The sequence below is a fragment of the Epinephelus fuscoguttatus genome, linkage group LG6 (genome assembly GCF_011397635.1).
Source record: "Epinephelus fuscoguttatus linkage group LG6, E.fuscoguttatus.final_Chr_v1".
NCBI classification, from domain to species: domain Eukaryota; kingdom Metazoa; phylum Chordata; class Actinopteri; order Perciformes; family Serranidae; genus Epinephelus; species Epinephelus fuscoguttatus.
Window position 1 is genome coordinate 29,357,099 of NC_064757.1, and position 16,946 is coordinate 29,374,044.

At 42.7% G+C, this 16,946-nt stretch overlaps 1 protein-coding gene across 2 annotated transcripts in view; it reads right to left on the bottom strand.

The window, feature by feature from the left end:
- efna5b (ephrin-A5b) overlaps positions 1-16,946 on the bottom strand; it is a 112,050-nt gene that overhangs the window by 12,866 nt on the left and 82,238 nt on the right. For both annotated transcript variants that reach the window (XM_049578182.1, XM_049578181.1), the window contains exon 2: positions 12,334-12,626. In XM_049578182.1, coding sequence (XP_049434139.1) covers positions 12,334-12,626 — 293 coding nt within the window. The remainder of the gene's footprint in view (positions 1-12,333; positions 12,627-16,946) is intronic.

The window sequence follows — 16,946 nt, forward strand, 5'->3', positions numbered from 1 at the left end:
TAACCAGATGCTACTACAGCGAACACACAATAGGAGGGAATGAGGGAGCTGGGGGGGAGCAGTGAAAGAGGAGGACTTGGATTCAGGCAGCAGAGGGAACATAAACTCTCTCCCCCGGAGATAGCTGGCCTTTTGCTCTTCCCTTGCATCTTTCAACCTCCGCCAAAAGTGAACCAAAGTCATTCCTCATGCAGCGTGCTCCGAGGTGACGAGGTCACAAGCAATGAGGAAAAGAGTGAGAGAAACAAGGGAAGGGGGGGGGGGGGGGGGGCCGCAGTAAGTTGAGAGGGAGAAGTGAGTTAAAATCGATAATGCCTAATTAAACATTGCACCAGTTTCCTCACACTATTGTATATCAATGCAAGTGTGGCAATACAATTATTCCCCTGTGCTATTATGTCAGTCTACATCAAGCATCATAATTTCATGAAAGATCGCATAATGATAATCTGACAAATTGCTCTATCTTCTTGAAAATGAAAAGCGACTGAATGTCTGAAAACCCTTGAAATTCATCAGTGCCTTCATGTCTTCACACTCAAATTACAATAAACTTGGTGATTTATTAATCAAAGGGGGAGTTCAGCTTTTTAACATAGCCACGGAATAATAATCACTGTATGTAATAATGTCTCATTACTGCATTTAGTGTATCCTGTAGAATCAAAATATTATTGTTATGGCCTGAGTATGCACCCAATGAATAAATGAGAGAAACTGTGCATGTGCACTTAAATGTGTGTAATAGAGGAAGAATAAAAAAGAATGAATAAATGAACAATAACCAATTAAACATAATGACCAATTCACTGGGTTAATAATATATGTATTAATGCTTTAATGGCTAAGGATGAAATGCCCTTGTCTTTGTGATATTGAAGCATAATCAGCTCCTGGAGACGACTGTTAGAAGCGTGAATCATATTAAGCTGGGAGGAACCTTGTGCCCTCTCTGACTCACAGCCCTCGCCTGCCCTACTTTTCCTCTGATCTCTTGGCTCTTCACAGCCTTTCTGTTTCGCTGCAGACAACGTGATGACTACTTTATTGGCGGTCGAACTCAAAGTAACTTGATTAGAGACTTTTCGCTCTCGCCTTGCTTTCTCTGGGCTGTCAACAAGTGCGCCGTGACTTAGCTCATGGTCTATTATTAGCCAAGTGTGGCCAATGGGCTAGCTCACTGGTCGACTGTTTTCAGTTTATTTTTGAAAGGGGACTCTTGAAACTTCGAGTTTGTCATTGCCAGGCCCTTTAACTTTATTTTTGTGTTATTGGAGCCAGAAGACAGAACTGGTGGATTCGTTATGTGCATATTCAGACTGGTGATAAATTTAAGACATTTTGAAATGAAGTGTTCTGGTAAGGTGTCGGGCCACCACATGCTCCCAGAAGAACTTCAGCGCAGCTTAACTTGATTCTACAAGTTTTGTGAGCCCTGCTAGAGGGCTGGAGAAACATTCTTCCAAATTAGGGCTCCAGACTGTGACCAAAATTATTGCCTTCACATTTTTTGTGAGTGGGTGAGGTAAATTTTTACGTGGTCACATTACCCCCACCTGCTCTTAGTGCACAATGCACGGTGTGTATTGCGTGTGTACATCATGAAGCTCAATGTTGCTCCACAGTGAAGTGTATGAACTCTGAATGACAGTGACGTAAGGTTCAGCGTGGATTAAATGGACCTGCACTTGTATAGCGCCTTTCTTGTCTTCTGACCACTCAAAGCACTTTTTATACTGCAAGTTACATTCACCCACTCACGCATTCATAGAGTTGTGGCCGAGGCTACCATACAAGGTGCCACCTGCTACTCAGTTTTTAACTCAAGCTCAAGGATACTTCATGCGGACTGGAGGAGCTGGGGATCGCACCACCGATCTTCCGATTGGTGGACGACCTGCTCTACCTCTTGAGCCACAGCCGTTAGATGCTGGTTGAATGTGCGTCAGTTATACGTCTGGTGAATGATATATCTGTATTGTCAGTGTGTTTTTATAAATTATGTCCAGGCGCTGTCGCACTCCCTCTTCTTCTCCTTGCAGTTCTCATACTCATAGAACTGAAGTTTCTTCTGGTAACTACAATTACTAACGCCAGAGGAAATACCAGTTGTTTTCGCAACTTTAGTGTAGAAAATTGTGATGTTTATTACAACTTCAGTAATATCTGCAGCAGCTCCTGTCTCTTGGCTCATCTGTGGCACAGCAACCTTCAGTGCTGATGGGTATTTAACCAATAAGTTAGAGCTGTGGGTGGGACATTGAGTGAAACTACGGTGGTATGATAACACAGAAAGAGCAAATGTGCCACATTTTTCAATTAATTTGTATCATCAGAAAAATCAATGAATAAATAAATGAATAACAAAAAAAAGTTGCAACCAAATCATGTGCTGGTGCAGCCAAATGAGAAAGTGGGTAGCACCAGTGCTACCAGTGGAGAAAGTCAGTCTGGAGACTTGCAAATGATATTCCATCATTAGCTGATTTTATGAAGGTTGTTAGGAGTGCTGTGTCTCCAGGAGCTTCAGTCCAAAATATCTCATAAGTGTTCAATTTGGCTGAAACCCTGTGACTCTTAACGCCATTTCATATGATTTTTATACACCAACAAACCATGCAGTGACCCTCTTATGTCCTGTATGAATGTTTACGCTTTATTCAGTCTTATCCTTTAATTCGTCACCAGTCTGTGCATGTTGGGGACGCACATGTCTGTGCTATCTGGAGGGCAAGCTGAAAGTTATCTGGTGCAAAAGAGACACTGGTAGGGTGAGTTTGGTAGCATTGAGAGATGGGATAAAATGGGCAGACAAGAGAGGATGTAGTAACCAGGGGAGGCGGAGGTGGTGGAATGTCTATCCATCTATCAGGATTATCATAATGCATTCCAGACAGCGTGCATCTGCGTGGCTCTTATGTATGTCAGTTCATGCATGTGTATGCATATTGTACATGACTGCATGTGTATCCATGCAAGTGTGTGCGTGGCTTTCTGTCACATTACTCCATGTTGTTGGATCATTTCTGAATCCCGATGACAGGGTTGATTTTTCATGTGAATGAATGAGAGGGCTGAGTTATGATGGTGTCCATATGCATGTTCCCTCCCTGTACCGCAAATGGAACAGCACCGGCTCTTTATCATTATTAGCAGACCTCCCCAAGCTCTAACAAAATACAGACTGCATGCACCGTCCCCTGTCTCTATTTCATTTGTCCATTAATGCCATTTTCCTTCTGCCGCCTGCCCTACCTTCTCCACTCCTCTCCCCTCTTGAGAGCGGCTTGAAGGCGCATGGTGCATCATAGGATTTATGATCAATGAGGCGACAGCTAGAGTCCGTGACTTGGAGAATCTGTTTTGAGCTTTGAGTGTGCATGTAGAAGTCTGGTAAAGTAAAAGATACCTTATGAGATGTTGTTAAAAAAAAAACCTTATGAATATCAAAAGGTTTTCTTGTGTGATCAGTCTCAGTCTTGTGCTGCATTTTGCATACTGGCCTATGGGCATCAACAGACTGATTGAAGCCTCACCAAATGTTTTTCATTTTGTAATCTAACATTGATAAAATCATCACCCACCCTCTGTGTTTTGTTGGCCATTTAGCAAGTGTTCATTTGATATCAGAAACAGACTCTCCCAGGGTCTCTGTGTTACTGTAATATCCGTCTCTCTCGCAGTGTCAGACCCAGAAATATCTATAAAATAACTCCATCCACAAGTGCGACGCAAAGGTGTTATTGATTGTGTTTTTCCTGAGAAGCAGCACCAGCTGCAGCAGGTGAACAAGTCAGACGGCAAGAAAACGACATCTGTTCTGCCGACAATCCGCCACTGCATGATCACACCAAGTGGTTTCCTATTTGCCACACATCTTACACGCCTAAAAACACCATAACTCGGCTCACTCATCTCTTGCACTGAGCTGCCACCAATATTGGATTTCTGCCCTTTTCAGATTAAAATCACTCAAATACCAGATTGTGGATTGTGCCCATATTAGACAAACGTGCTTGCATCAGCATTCTGCGAGATGGGTTTCACTTAAACCACCAATGCACTGTGAACTCTGACCTGAGGAGTGCTCCAACTGTCCGCTTATCCCCCGTCTGTCCGTCACAGAGGCAGACACTTCTGAGCTGTAACTCACTCACTGCGAATGCAGCATTTTTTTGCTGAATTGCTTGCATATGTGTCTCCCTGAGTCTGGTAAATTTCACATCTTTAATGTATTCCTCTGTTAATTATTCCTCCCTGTGTCCTGTCTTGTGTTGGACAGTAGAGAAAACACAGCTGGGTGTTGTCTCCACAAAAATCAGGCTCCTGACTGACTCCAGCTTTCCTCTTGTGCTCAGTTACCTACCTCAGACAGACAGAAGAGGCTGACGCTAACAAAAATGAAGAATTATGACCTCCATTTGAGTAAATTCCCTCCGTCCTGCTCGCGTTGATTAAGCTGTTTCTGTTGTTGAAGCAGATGACAGCAGAACCCTGTCTCCTCTCTCTAATTTTATCACAGATGCAACAAATCAACCCTCGACCCGCATCGAACTCGTAGGGCGAAAGCACCATTAACGGGCATTTTCTCCGCAGGAATATGATTTGACAGCTTAATTTTCATCTACAAACAAGAAAGCTAATCAATCACGTCACTGAGGGCAGATTTTTCATCCCCCATTCCCTCAGGTCATTTGGCTACAGAAAGTTATTAGAGATGAGGAAAAGATTAATATTCTGCTACTGTATATATGAGCACTGTTTATACATAGGTCTCTGCTGTTCGGTGTGTAGTTAAACATTGGTCAGTCTGAATGAAATCAGTGAAATATTGATTGTGAATAGATGTTCTATCTTCATTAAAACTACAGATATTAGGCATTTCATGAATCCCCCCGGATGGTATGTCTCAAGTGCATGAGCCCATTTGCAATTAGCTATTGCTAACCTCTGCCTCCTGTGCTCGTGGGTAGTGGCCTTTGCCTTGGGACACATTGACATTTCTGTTTAGCACAGGTGTGCACTATAGCCAGCTTCAGCTGGTAATGATGCATAAGATTTTCTCTGTTAGCCATGCTACACTACTCATCCACACAATATAGGCAAATGGGCTACAAGGGCAAAGCCTGACCACTGTGTGTTGTGCTGAACTGCAGATACCATCGAACCTTATACAGCAGCAATGTCTTTGCTATGTTGAAGCTAGTTGTGGCCACTGATTGAGTTTAAAATTTGACCTATTACAGGTTTTATATCAATAAGAAATTGCCATGTTACAAGTTATTAAATCTTTTAAAGTTAAAGTAATCAGTCACTAATTACGATATTGGAATCATTTACATATTTGGCAGTGGGTACTTAAACATTTCTAATTAATGATCCTTGTGAAAAAGAATGGGTACGTTCAGGTTGTGCACCAGACCATGAAGGACGTTTGACTCTCCCGCTTTGTAAGCCCTAAAGAGTATTAAATTGAATATCTCAATTCAATTAATTAATAAAGTGATATCTTCACTTCTACAAGCCTCACCGCACAAGTGCAAGGCTTAGCTCAGGTGATGACATGACAATTTTAAGTAAGAGACATGAGCATTACGATGACTCTGTTGTTCACGTTACATCCCAGACACCAGGCTTTGCATCCTTGCCACTGAAATAACATGCATATGATCCTGTCAGGCCTATTGTTAACTGTTTCCTATCTTGGATTTGTCTGAATATTGTAAGCGCCAACTATGGCAACCCAATATCTGTAACACTGAAAACTGACTCAAGTGGGTTGTTATTCCGTTTCTGTACTGGATTATGTAAGTGATGTCACTAAATGTTTTGTTAAAAGGTTAGTCAAGAGAAATGAAATGAATACTTCATCCACAAAACTCACCACCTGTTATGTTGGATTTTTGAAGAAAACTTTTTCTTGCATGCCTCCGGTGAACAAAGAACCCAAAACCAGAACATTCGTGATGAATTCAAGTGAAGGGGGCCACATTTAACAACAGCAAAACTATATCAAAACATTAGTTTACAGAGTCTCACACAACTCCTGCAGTATAATTCAACTCTCATTTGTCCAGGTGTATGCTCAGTACTTCCTACACGTTTTTGCAAAAAACCTTACTATTTAATGTGTGTAGTGCGCCTCTGGGCAAGCTTGTGGATTTGAACTCCACTCGTGCACTCCACTGAGCAGAGCCAAACGCACGTGCTTGCCCAGGTGTGCTACTACAGTGTGTAGGATTTGGATGGATACATTAAAAGACATGGAATAATCATAACTATGTTTTTTTATATTAGTTTATTATCACCTAAACTAAGAACCGTGTTTTCCTTACCTTGTTACCTAGTTGCTAAATTGTTTCTACAGTTGCCCAGAATGGACAAACCAAACACAGACTCCAGATAGGACCATGTGCATTTTTGCTTCAGCCATTGTGGTTCTCATATGACTTGACACAGGAGAAGTTTCAGTTGGCTCCAATCTGCAACCTCACTGCTAGATATCACTGAATCCTAAACACTTTTAAATAGCCAGGTTTAAATGAAAATGCAGCTGTATTGAGCATACAGCTGGATAAATGAGACTAGGATCATGCTGCACAAGTTTTACGAGAATTTGTGAATGAGTGTTTCGGTATAGGGCGGCACAGTAGTACAGTGGTTGGCAATGTTAGCAATGTCGCCGTACAGCAAGAGAGCCCCCAGGTTCAAATCCAGGGTAGGGGGTTTCAACCTGGGGTGACTGCTCTGACTCAACAAGGGAGGCTGAACTTCCCCTAAAATTTCCTATAAGAAATGGTCAAATATGCACTATTGAATTTACATTAAAATAAGAATTTACATTGCATTTAACGTGCGCTAGGATTTGTTTGAACGTCCGCTGTTTATCCCCAGTTTTCAAACACGACCTCCCTGTCATACATTCTTGTGTCAGCACGGTGGACGCGGAGCCTCCAAGCATTCCTATGAGACAGCGCTGAGCAGGTTTTTTCATGCAGCAAAGCGAGACGGTCATTGGATAAATGCGACAAAATCATCACTTACAGGGAGGCTCAGCTTCCCTGGGACCCAATGGAGCAGTAGGCGGGAGAGGACGCTCGGTGTATGCATGATGATTGGAGGAATTGTCTATAAGGCTGAACCCCTTTGTGATTGACAGCGCTTTGGAAATGCACACCGGCATCGGCGAGTGGAGTCTTCTGACAGAGTACCGTCAGGAGTTCCTTATTTCCATAAACAATATAGCTCATTTTCACTGTTTGTACACAATTCAGGTGTTTAAACCCATCTGAAAATCTTTGAGGTGTGTTTTGCTGTAGTTTTATGGCATGAGTGTGGTTGAAAAATGGCTTCAATTAAATGTTCCTTTTATAAGTTACTGCCTCGCTACAATATGACAAATTTTATGATGTAAACTTAAAGTGAGCTTCCCCTGTTTGAAAGACCAGCAGCCACCACTGGTTCGAACCCCGGTGTGGGGTAGCCCCTCGGTGCAGAGTTAGCATGTCTCCCCGTGTCAGTGTGGGTTTTCTCTGGGTTCTCTGGCTTCCTCCCACAGTCCAAAGACATGCAGACATGACTCTAAATTGCCCGTAGGTGTGAATGTGAATGGTTGTCTGTCTCTATGTGTCAGCCCTGCGATAGTCTGGTGACCCGTCCAGTGTATACCCCATCTATTGCCCAATGTCAGGTGAGATGGGCTCCAGCACCCCTTCGACCCCCAACAGGATAAGCGGTTAGTGAAAATGATGTTTTCTAGTTTTGCTGTTGTTAAACATGGCCCCCTTTTCTCCCACTTAATCAAAAACTTTCTTCGCTTTTGGATTCTTCGTTCACTGCGGAGGCATGCGAGAAAATCAAGGTCTTCCTCACACATTCAACTCAAAATTGGATAAATGACTGAAATACAAATTATTTTTCTGTGTGTGAAGTACACCTTTAACAAGCAAACGTCAAGCGAGGAACAAAGAGCTTCACTTCTTCACTCAGTCCGGTCACTTTGTGAAATGGTAGAGACAGAAGATCACAAAGGAATTCTTTAAACCATCTAATTATGTGAAGTTACTGTGAGCATGGAGAAAACCCCATAAAACAAACCTGACAAGCGGTTGGACCTAGTTTGGTGTTAATGAACTGTGTATGTAAGCATGCAGCACACACAGGAAATTGAACTTGATAAATCTGCCTCAAACATTTACTCCAACTCAAATGACCAGAAGCTGCAGTTGATGCTTTGCAGCCCTGCTGGTGTGCCGTGGTGCTCGGTTTACTCTTTTAAGAAAAGATTAGAGATAAAAGATTGGAGATATTAAAGTCTAAGCCAGTGTTTTTAATTTATTTTTGACATCTTAACTCTTGAATATTTATAATAATAGTATGTTAAGCCAAAACGTAATCCCCGAGAAAATCACAGTAATTAGGTTACTCTTTTGAAAAATTCCCTGTTGTGATCGAATTTTCCAGCATGTTTACTTATCCCTCAGTCAGAAAGTTGTATTTATCGCTGAATTCTTATGATTAAAGGAGAATAAAAATGATGTAACCCAATGCAACCTGAAAGGTCGTGTGTTTCCACTGCTAGGGCATGAGGAAGATTCCCTCCTGGTGATGGTGATGATGATGGTAGTGCTAGAAACAGATGTTAGAGATAAATTGGCAGGTGTAGTAATGTAACTACCTCTCTCCCTCCCTCAATCCTCCTCCGTCAGATCTACATTCTGTCCTCTACAGACACTGTCCAATCCATCAGCAGCCATCTCCCCCTGCTACTTACGGACATTCAGGCCGGACACAATGGCAGTGGGAAATCACATGTCAGACGACTTCATGGTAGATGACTTTAATATCCGCCACAGTAGCCAGAGAGGCTATACGCTAGAATCATTCAATAGCCAATGAAGCCGCGGGCCACTAAACCAATATGGCGTGCAACAGCAGAATGGATGTGTTCCATGGAAGCCCTGTCGGTCGCAGTGTAATTTAATCCAGCCCTTAGGACAAGCATCTCTCAACAGAAATGGAAAAAAATATATATGTTAGAAATAGGGACTTGAGGGAGTGGATGAATTGTATAACCCCTCGCTAACCCCCATCTACGCTCACAACTTCTGAGACTTCCATTTTTCCCCTTGCTCATTTAGTATGACTGTCAATGCAAATTGGCTATAAAAGCAAAGGAAAATCTGGTTACTTTTTAACAGACGAATGGCCAAACACCTGGTTGTTGAAAGGCCTCTGGAAAGCATCTTTGCCTATTTGTTTTGAGGACAAGCTTGAGAGAAAAAAACACCTACTCACCACGGAAACAACGGCAAACATCAGGGAGGTGCTCTTTGTTTTGTTTTTTTTTACACTCCGGTCTCTTAACTCTTAGATGTAACAGAGCAAAGAGGCAGAGCGAAACACATGAAATGAATAAAGGACAGAAGTCTTGGCTGGCTGTCAGGTTAACTGCTTCATAAAAAGGTGCCAATTTAGAAAACAGATCTCAGCGTGTAGGGCTCGGCTCAGCTACGCTTCCGACTCTTTCAACGCTGTCTCGGAGAAGAAGGAGAAACACAAAGACACGGGGGTTTGACAGCCACCTAGAGCTGCATTAACACCACAGGCCAAATTTTACAGATAAACAGATACAAGTATAGTATAACCAGCCGCGTTTAGCAGGAGGGTGTTAACTGTCAAAACTGACACCCCCTGGCTGAGAAGGAATTTATACAGTTTTTCTCATACGTTGTCCCACAAAGTGCAAAGTGCCTTTAAACTTTTCCTCCAACAGCTGAAGCAATAATGCATTACACTGCGTGATATTGCACTAATGCCACCGATATGAGAACATAACCATGCTTCCTATTTTGTAATATCAGCGTATCCCTGTGACAAATGTGTTTTGTGTGGCGACTGTGCCTACTGACAGTGACTCCTCCGTGTAGTCAGTGGTGGGAGGACAAACTCAACTCAATTCCACTCTATCACCTTGCTTTGATAAAACCTAATTTCCCAGGGGCTTCAACTTCAGATGAACTCAGTTAGGCTCAGTTTCTACGCCAAGAAGCAGACAACTTAACGTCTAACGCGAGCTGAATAAGAGCATAACATAACGCAGAGAGGAGGGCACTCCTTTTTGAGGGATACAGTATATTGTGCAGCAGGGGAAGTGAGGTATTACTTTCAAACTGTCTCAATTTAACTCCCCCGTGAATTCCATTGCCATTTTTGGGAAGAGTTCTCCACGAGCGATGAGAGCGGCGTGAAAAGCTTGGCTGAAAACACAGCATGAAAGCGTCTACGAGGATCACTGTAATGCCACTCTCAAAGCTCTGTGGTGAAGTTGTGAAAACATGGGTTAGGAGTAGTGTGTGTGTGTCTCTATCTCGCTCGGGCTGTTGTATAGAAAAAAACATTAGGTCAGGAAAGGGCCATCGAGGTTTGTAATTCATGTCAAGTTAAGGTATTTTTCTGTGAATGCATGTGGGGTTTTTGTTCAGCTTTTGAAATCACACCACACAACATCGTAGTGCTTCTGTTATTGATATGGAAATAACATAGAGATTAGCTTTGACAGCAAAACTGCAGCTTCATGATATGAAACTACTGTTACTGCTCTGTGCTGTGTGTGCAGATGGATGATAAATTAAAGGAAAAGCCTAACACCTTACTAAAGCTGTGTTGCCATATGAACTCCAGACACAGTCTGAGGTGCCCTTTCACACATGTAGCACCCAACACAGCCTCGTCTATGTCAGACGCTTTCTCACCTACTAGAAATACTGCATTTTGTTTAGGTGAGGGATGCAGTAGACAGGACATGACGCAAAAAGTATGTGTTATGTTGATGTAGCCGGTTCGTAATTTGATCATAAACAACCGAGTTTCTTGACATTCCTTGAATTTATCTCATGATTTTCACTGGAGATGTTTTAAAACCTGGCGCCCCGGTGGCACAATGTTAAGCACTGTTGCCTCACAGCAACAGGTTCGACAGGTTCCTGGTTCGACTTGGGGAGTTTGAACCAGGAACCCTCTTGCTGTGACTTTCCCTGGAGTGGGGGAGCCCCTCTGTGCGGATTTTGCATGTTCTCCCTGTGTCAGCGTGGGTTTTCTCCTCCCACAGTCCAAAGACATGCAGATTAATTGGTGACTCTAAATTGCCCATAGGTAAAGTAAAAAGTAAGGTCAAAAGTTTCTGAACAAGAACCGGAACTAATTCAGTACACACTATACTAAAAAGGACACAGCGCCGCCTATCAAGACGGAGTCAGACGTACTTGGTCAGAAATTCGATTTTCTCTTCTGCGTGTATACAAGACAAGAAGTTAGACTTGACTGATTACTGACTACTGCGTGCATGTAAACGTACTGTATGTGTCAGCCCTGTGATATTCTGCCGACCTGTACAGGGTGTACCCCATGTTTCGCCCAACATCAGCTGGGATAGGCTCCAGCCCCAATGACACTCAGGATAAGCCGTTAGGGAAAATAAATGAATGAGTAAAAGAAAAACAGCTGTATACTACTAACCCTGTATTGGTGTAAAATGATTGCTATCATTGTGTGGCAGGACTCAGATTTGTAAAACAAGAACAGTATACAGAGAATGAATGCCACAGATATTTCTTTTAATTTGACCGGAATAAAAACCAATAACATGAATAATTAATAACAGTTTCTTTAAATTTTAAATGAAAATACTTGTGCCACCCTGGCTGGACTTTCCAGTGTGAAATATTGCCAAATTGCTGACATTTTGCGAGAGGTTAATATTACACTGTTTACCAGAAATCAATTCTTCTTTGCTGCTCTAAAACAGTAGCTCTCAGTGGCTGCACAACACAACTTGGTGTGTAGTCTACTGTTTTAGAGTGATGAAGAAGAATTGATTTTCAGGGAAAACTGCTGTGAAACTGCTTTAAAGGTTATTAATAAATTACATGATATTGGAGTGGTGCATAGACTCGCATATTCCCAGATAACCAATCCAGTATTTTAGGCAGTATCGGAGACATTTCCAATACTTGCATGGGTTTTGGATCAACTCTAATTCAACGATGGCCCTTACCGACAGAAGTTACTGAATCTTGTCATATCACCAGCTAGACATTTTGTTGGTGTCGTTGTGTAAATGACTCCTCCTCTTCATCCTAAGTCTGTTAAACATTCGATCCAACTGATTTGGACATTTGCGTTCCTACATTTAGCTTCTCCTGGTAATGTCTAGATGCGTTCAGGGATGAGATGCATGTGTGAAAGGGGCTTAAGACACTTCCCCGTTAATTTGTCCCCCATCTGTATGTATGCATGTATGTTGAGTAGAAAGCACTCATGATGGAGACTCACAGATGTAGTAGTATTCTCTGCCCGGTCTGAACTCAAAGCCCAAGGAGAAGGGAGTGAAGAGCTGGAACTTCTCTGAAAACTTGAGCGGTCCATTCGGGGAGTGCGGCCTGTTGCACTCCCAGCGTTTGAAGCCCTTGGCAGTGTGGTCGCACGTGCTGTAGCCGTCGTAGTTAACCATGTAGAGGACATAGCGCTCCGTCCGCTCCTCAGGCACTGTGTCTTCATAGTGAGGACAGTAGACATCCAGGTAGTCGTTTATGCACACGTCGATGTGGTAGTCTCCACGATGGAACCTGGTTGTACAACAGAAGAGAGAGGAGAGACAGGAAAGGGTTAACTTTTAAATATTTCTACAGGTATGTTACTTAGACAAATCTGTGTGTTGACACGTCAACGTTGCTTCACTTATCACGAATAAAAGGCTGTTTGAGTTGAACACATATGCGGGGAATGCAGGTTTGATCTCTTGGCACTCTTTCAATGTTCTGTGGAAATTTACAAGCACCAGCGCTCTCATCTTCTGGCTTCAATAAATTTGGGTGGGTTGGTTTATCTATAAATCTATCATTGCAGCAGATATTTACTCACACATACACACATCTGCCTTCCCAATGACAGCAAACTTGAGACTCCCAAGTCTGAGAAAATATGCTCACAAGAAAACAGTTTTGGGTCTCTTAAGGAGAAAAAGACACATTTTCTTGAGGATTTTTTCCCGTTAAAAACAAAAACATACACACAGACAAGCAAAATGATCGCGGGGATGCAGGACGGTCCAGACAGTAAATGTCATGAATGGAAAAATACCGAGCCTGGCTGTCTCTGAGGGCTGTGCGGTGAGGCATCTTTACAACTGCAATGATCTAGAACAGGCCACACAGGGTCAGAGGGCTTCAATACATACAGGCAGATTCATCAAAAGGCCACACACTGTCACAAGCCCCCGTCTACACACACACACACACACACACACACACACACACTTTCCTCTCTGCTGTCCATAAAATAGCTCTCTCACCTGTGGATTTCTCACAGCTACCAAAATTAGACAGCAATTGCGTTGTGAGTTTCTGGCCGGGTCTTGGATGCTACGACCTTAACCTCAGGGATCACAGGGGGTCTCATTGAGAAAACACTGAGCACCTGTAAACTTGCTAGGGATGCCCTCAATTTAGCACACACACTTGAAACGCTCTCCCGGCGGCGATGCAAGCCACAGAGTTGCACACACAGCTGGTGTCACCGACTCATTTCACCCAGAAGCCAGGTGGTGCGAGTTTATAATTGAGACCCAGTCTTTAGTGGTGTAAGTGCACAACCTGACGAGAGTTCTGACAGAACTTTTAATTGAAAACCGCCACTGCTGTCTATAAGAGGGGCTCCTCATGCTCCAGAATGCACAAGGGGCAGAGCGTATAACAGGCTAAAATAATTTTTATCCCAAGGTCTCTGGGGCCTCAGGATTAGCATAGTGAATCAGTATACACACAGCATGGTGACCTCTTTCTGTCGCCACTTAGTTTTGTGAGTTAGTGTACTAATCTGTCCTTTTTCCACTTCCCTGAGATGGAGAGGAGGTCGTGTAGCTCAGGTCCTATCTGTTTGGTGACGTTGGGAAATTGCTTGACAGATACTGTATTATGACTGTGTTCGTTACATGACATCTCTTGTCATGTGTGCATGTCTGTTCGTCCAGGGAAAGGGATCCGTCCTCTGTTGCCCTTCCTACAGTGTCCTCATACAACATACAGACACAGATGAAGCCTTCTGTCCGTACACTGTGTTAATTTTATTTGTATTTGTGCACGTTTCGTGAAAGCTTGCGGATACGCACAAAATGCAGCAGTAGCACTGGTGATCTTCTGGACAGGGAATTGTAGAATAAGCGAGATTCAAGCATAGGGCATGAGGAAAATGTTTTAAAAATTGCGGAACAGAACGGATAGTGAGGAAAGAGAATTATCCGTCCACATGTTGTGATGTATTTAATGGCCTCGAAGACCACCGCTGCCTCTGTTAAAAGGCACATTATTACGACCTTCTTCACCATCAGCATGTTTGTTGTTGTCAGAAAGGTATGACTCTGTAATCTTGTGCCATCTATTGGCTGTATCTATGCCAACATAAAGGAGACATAAAAGTATGTGGGCAGCGCTGAAAGGAACATTTCTATCTTTGTATAAAGGGAGTGTAAATGAGCCTTATGAATGAGGGGGTGAAATGCTGTATGGTCAGATTTCCGATTATAGATATTGGGCTATATAGATAAAACTGACTTGACTTTTCTGAAGCCCTCATGCACAAAATGCCCGTTATGTCTTAAAGGTTTTGTACAGGAAGCAACAATTCAGCAAGTGAGCTTCAATAGAGAGACAATTCTTGTATTCTTGCACTTGGTCTAAAAATACCAGAGGAATCTTCAGATGCTGATGAAAATACTATGCTGCACAATAGCATAAAAACGTCTGTACTTTTCTTTATCCTCCTGTTCCCCGTCAATGTCTTCCCACCCACTTATTTGCTTTATCTATTCAAAACTACAGCGCTGCTTGTTATCTCAATGTGAATTTTGATTCTAAAGAATGGATTTTCTGAGATCAAATCGTTTTACATGCGACGAAAACGCTTATCCTGCTTGGCTGCGTTTGCCTCAATCTGCGGTGCATCTAGACAAACTACACTGAATTACAATCACAATGCAAACCAGACCACTTGTTTTGAAGATCAAATAGCAATTTGAGCAAAATCTGCTTTCGGGCGCCTTCTCTTGTCACTTAATTCGTGTTGCTATTTCGAATGATTAATGTAACAATCAAGCGACAAATCGAACCACAGCCATTTCTCATTAATGTGATCATGTGTGTCTGCGGTTTCTGCTCTGTCTATTTATGTATGTGCGAGTGTGTATGTGAGAATGCGCTAGCATGAAATGTTGCTTGTCTGTGTTTACCCGTGTAGGGTAAATACCACTGTGAGGGTGTTTACAACCAAAGCATGGAGTAGCTCATCTGTAACATCTCATTTAAAACATGTCTGTGGAGGTCCAGGAAGAGCCATGCATCTCCCTCACTGCTTTAAAATGTCACTGACTTAATGGTCACATCCTCCCATCCGCTCGCCCCAGCGTGTGTATGTGTGTGTGTTAAAGTGTACTGTGTGTGAGAGAGAAAAGAATGAGTGTGTGTGTATGTATGTGCATGTCTCTGTATGTGTGTGTGTATGTGTGTGTGATGTTTCAGCTGCCCTTCTCTCCCTGCCTCAGCAGTCAGAATAGTGGCTCATGGCCCTGACTGCAAATGAAGCAGAGGATGTTTGGGTGAGTGAGCACATAAAAGGGACAGAACAGGCATTTGTAACATGTAACACACTCACTCACACACATATATGCAACAAACACACGCCCAGTACACACCTCCATGCGCACACATACACGCCCACGCAGATACATTAGGTTTGTGTTATCAGCTCAGTGAGCTCCCTGGCACATTGGCAAAGGAACAGCAGTGAGACAGCCAGAAGCTGCTAATGGCACTGAGTGAGAAAGAGAGCGATGGTGAGAAACAGACAGGGCGGGAGAGAGAAAGGGACCTGGTTCCAAAAGAAGGTGAGGGAATACAAAAAAACAGGCAGCAAGACTGAATAATGCAGATAGTATTGCAAGGCTCCCAGTGAATCAAAGTCTTTGCGGGAGTTATTCAACCATGCATTTATCATTAAAGCAGATTCTACTAAAACTGTATGTGTATGACATGACTGTGTTCGCAGCCAGAGCTGTAAATTTTTCTCCGAGTCTATTCGGTGCGGGATCACCGCTAAGATGTCTCCCGGAAAACTTCTTGTATTTTGTAGAAAGCTATGTTTATTGTCCTTATAAAAACCCCGTTATCAAGGGACTAATGTGGGAGTTTTAGATGCGGCTGGCGTCTTGTTTATAGCGATGGTAGCTTTAATCGGCTGCTGCTGTTCTATAAACAGTCCCCACTCTTCAGCAGTGAGAGGAAACGGTTCTTCACCGTGAAACGGACGTGTGTTGTTCAAACATACATCAGTCTCTGTATAGGAAACAGGAGGACCAAGAGGTTTCACCAATGGAATGTAAATCAAGGCTGCGCTCTGTGAGAATCCCAAAGAGTGAAATATTAGCAGGAGAGATGGTACAGTAACACTCGGGTCAATAGGAGAGAGTAATTGCAAAGATACTGCCGGATCAACTAATTCAGTGGGCACAAAAGAAAATGTAAATTAAAGCTGCATCAAAACTGGCTGTTTTGTGCGTTTGTGTCAGCGATATATTGTGTCTGAAGTGCGTGTCCAGAATAATTATACATTTACTCAGTGTTTAAAGGCATGCTGTTTAGTCATTGTCAGTTACAGTACTGTACAGCCCAAGAATGTCCCAAACATAGTAAAAGAAGTAATACAGTTGAAGCACACTTCTAGTGGGTCATACATGATGACAGAGAGGGATTACGTTTGTATGAGTCTATACATTGTTTTTCCAGGAAGATCCTGCATAGTAATCTAATGACAATCAATTAATAAATTAAGTATCATTAAAAGTTCAGTGTGCTGGGGAATATATTGGCAGAGGCAGAATATAATATCCATAGCTA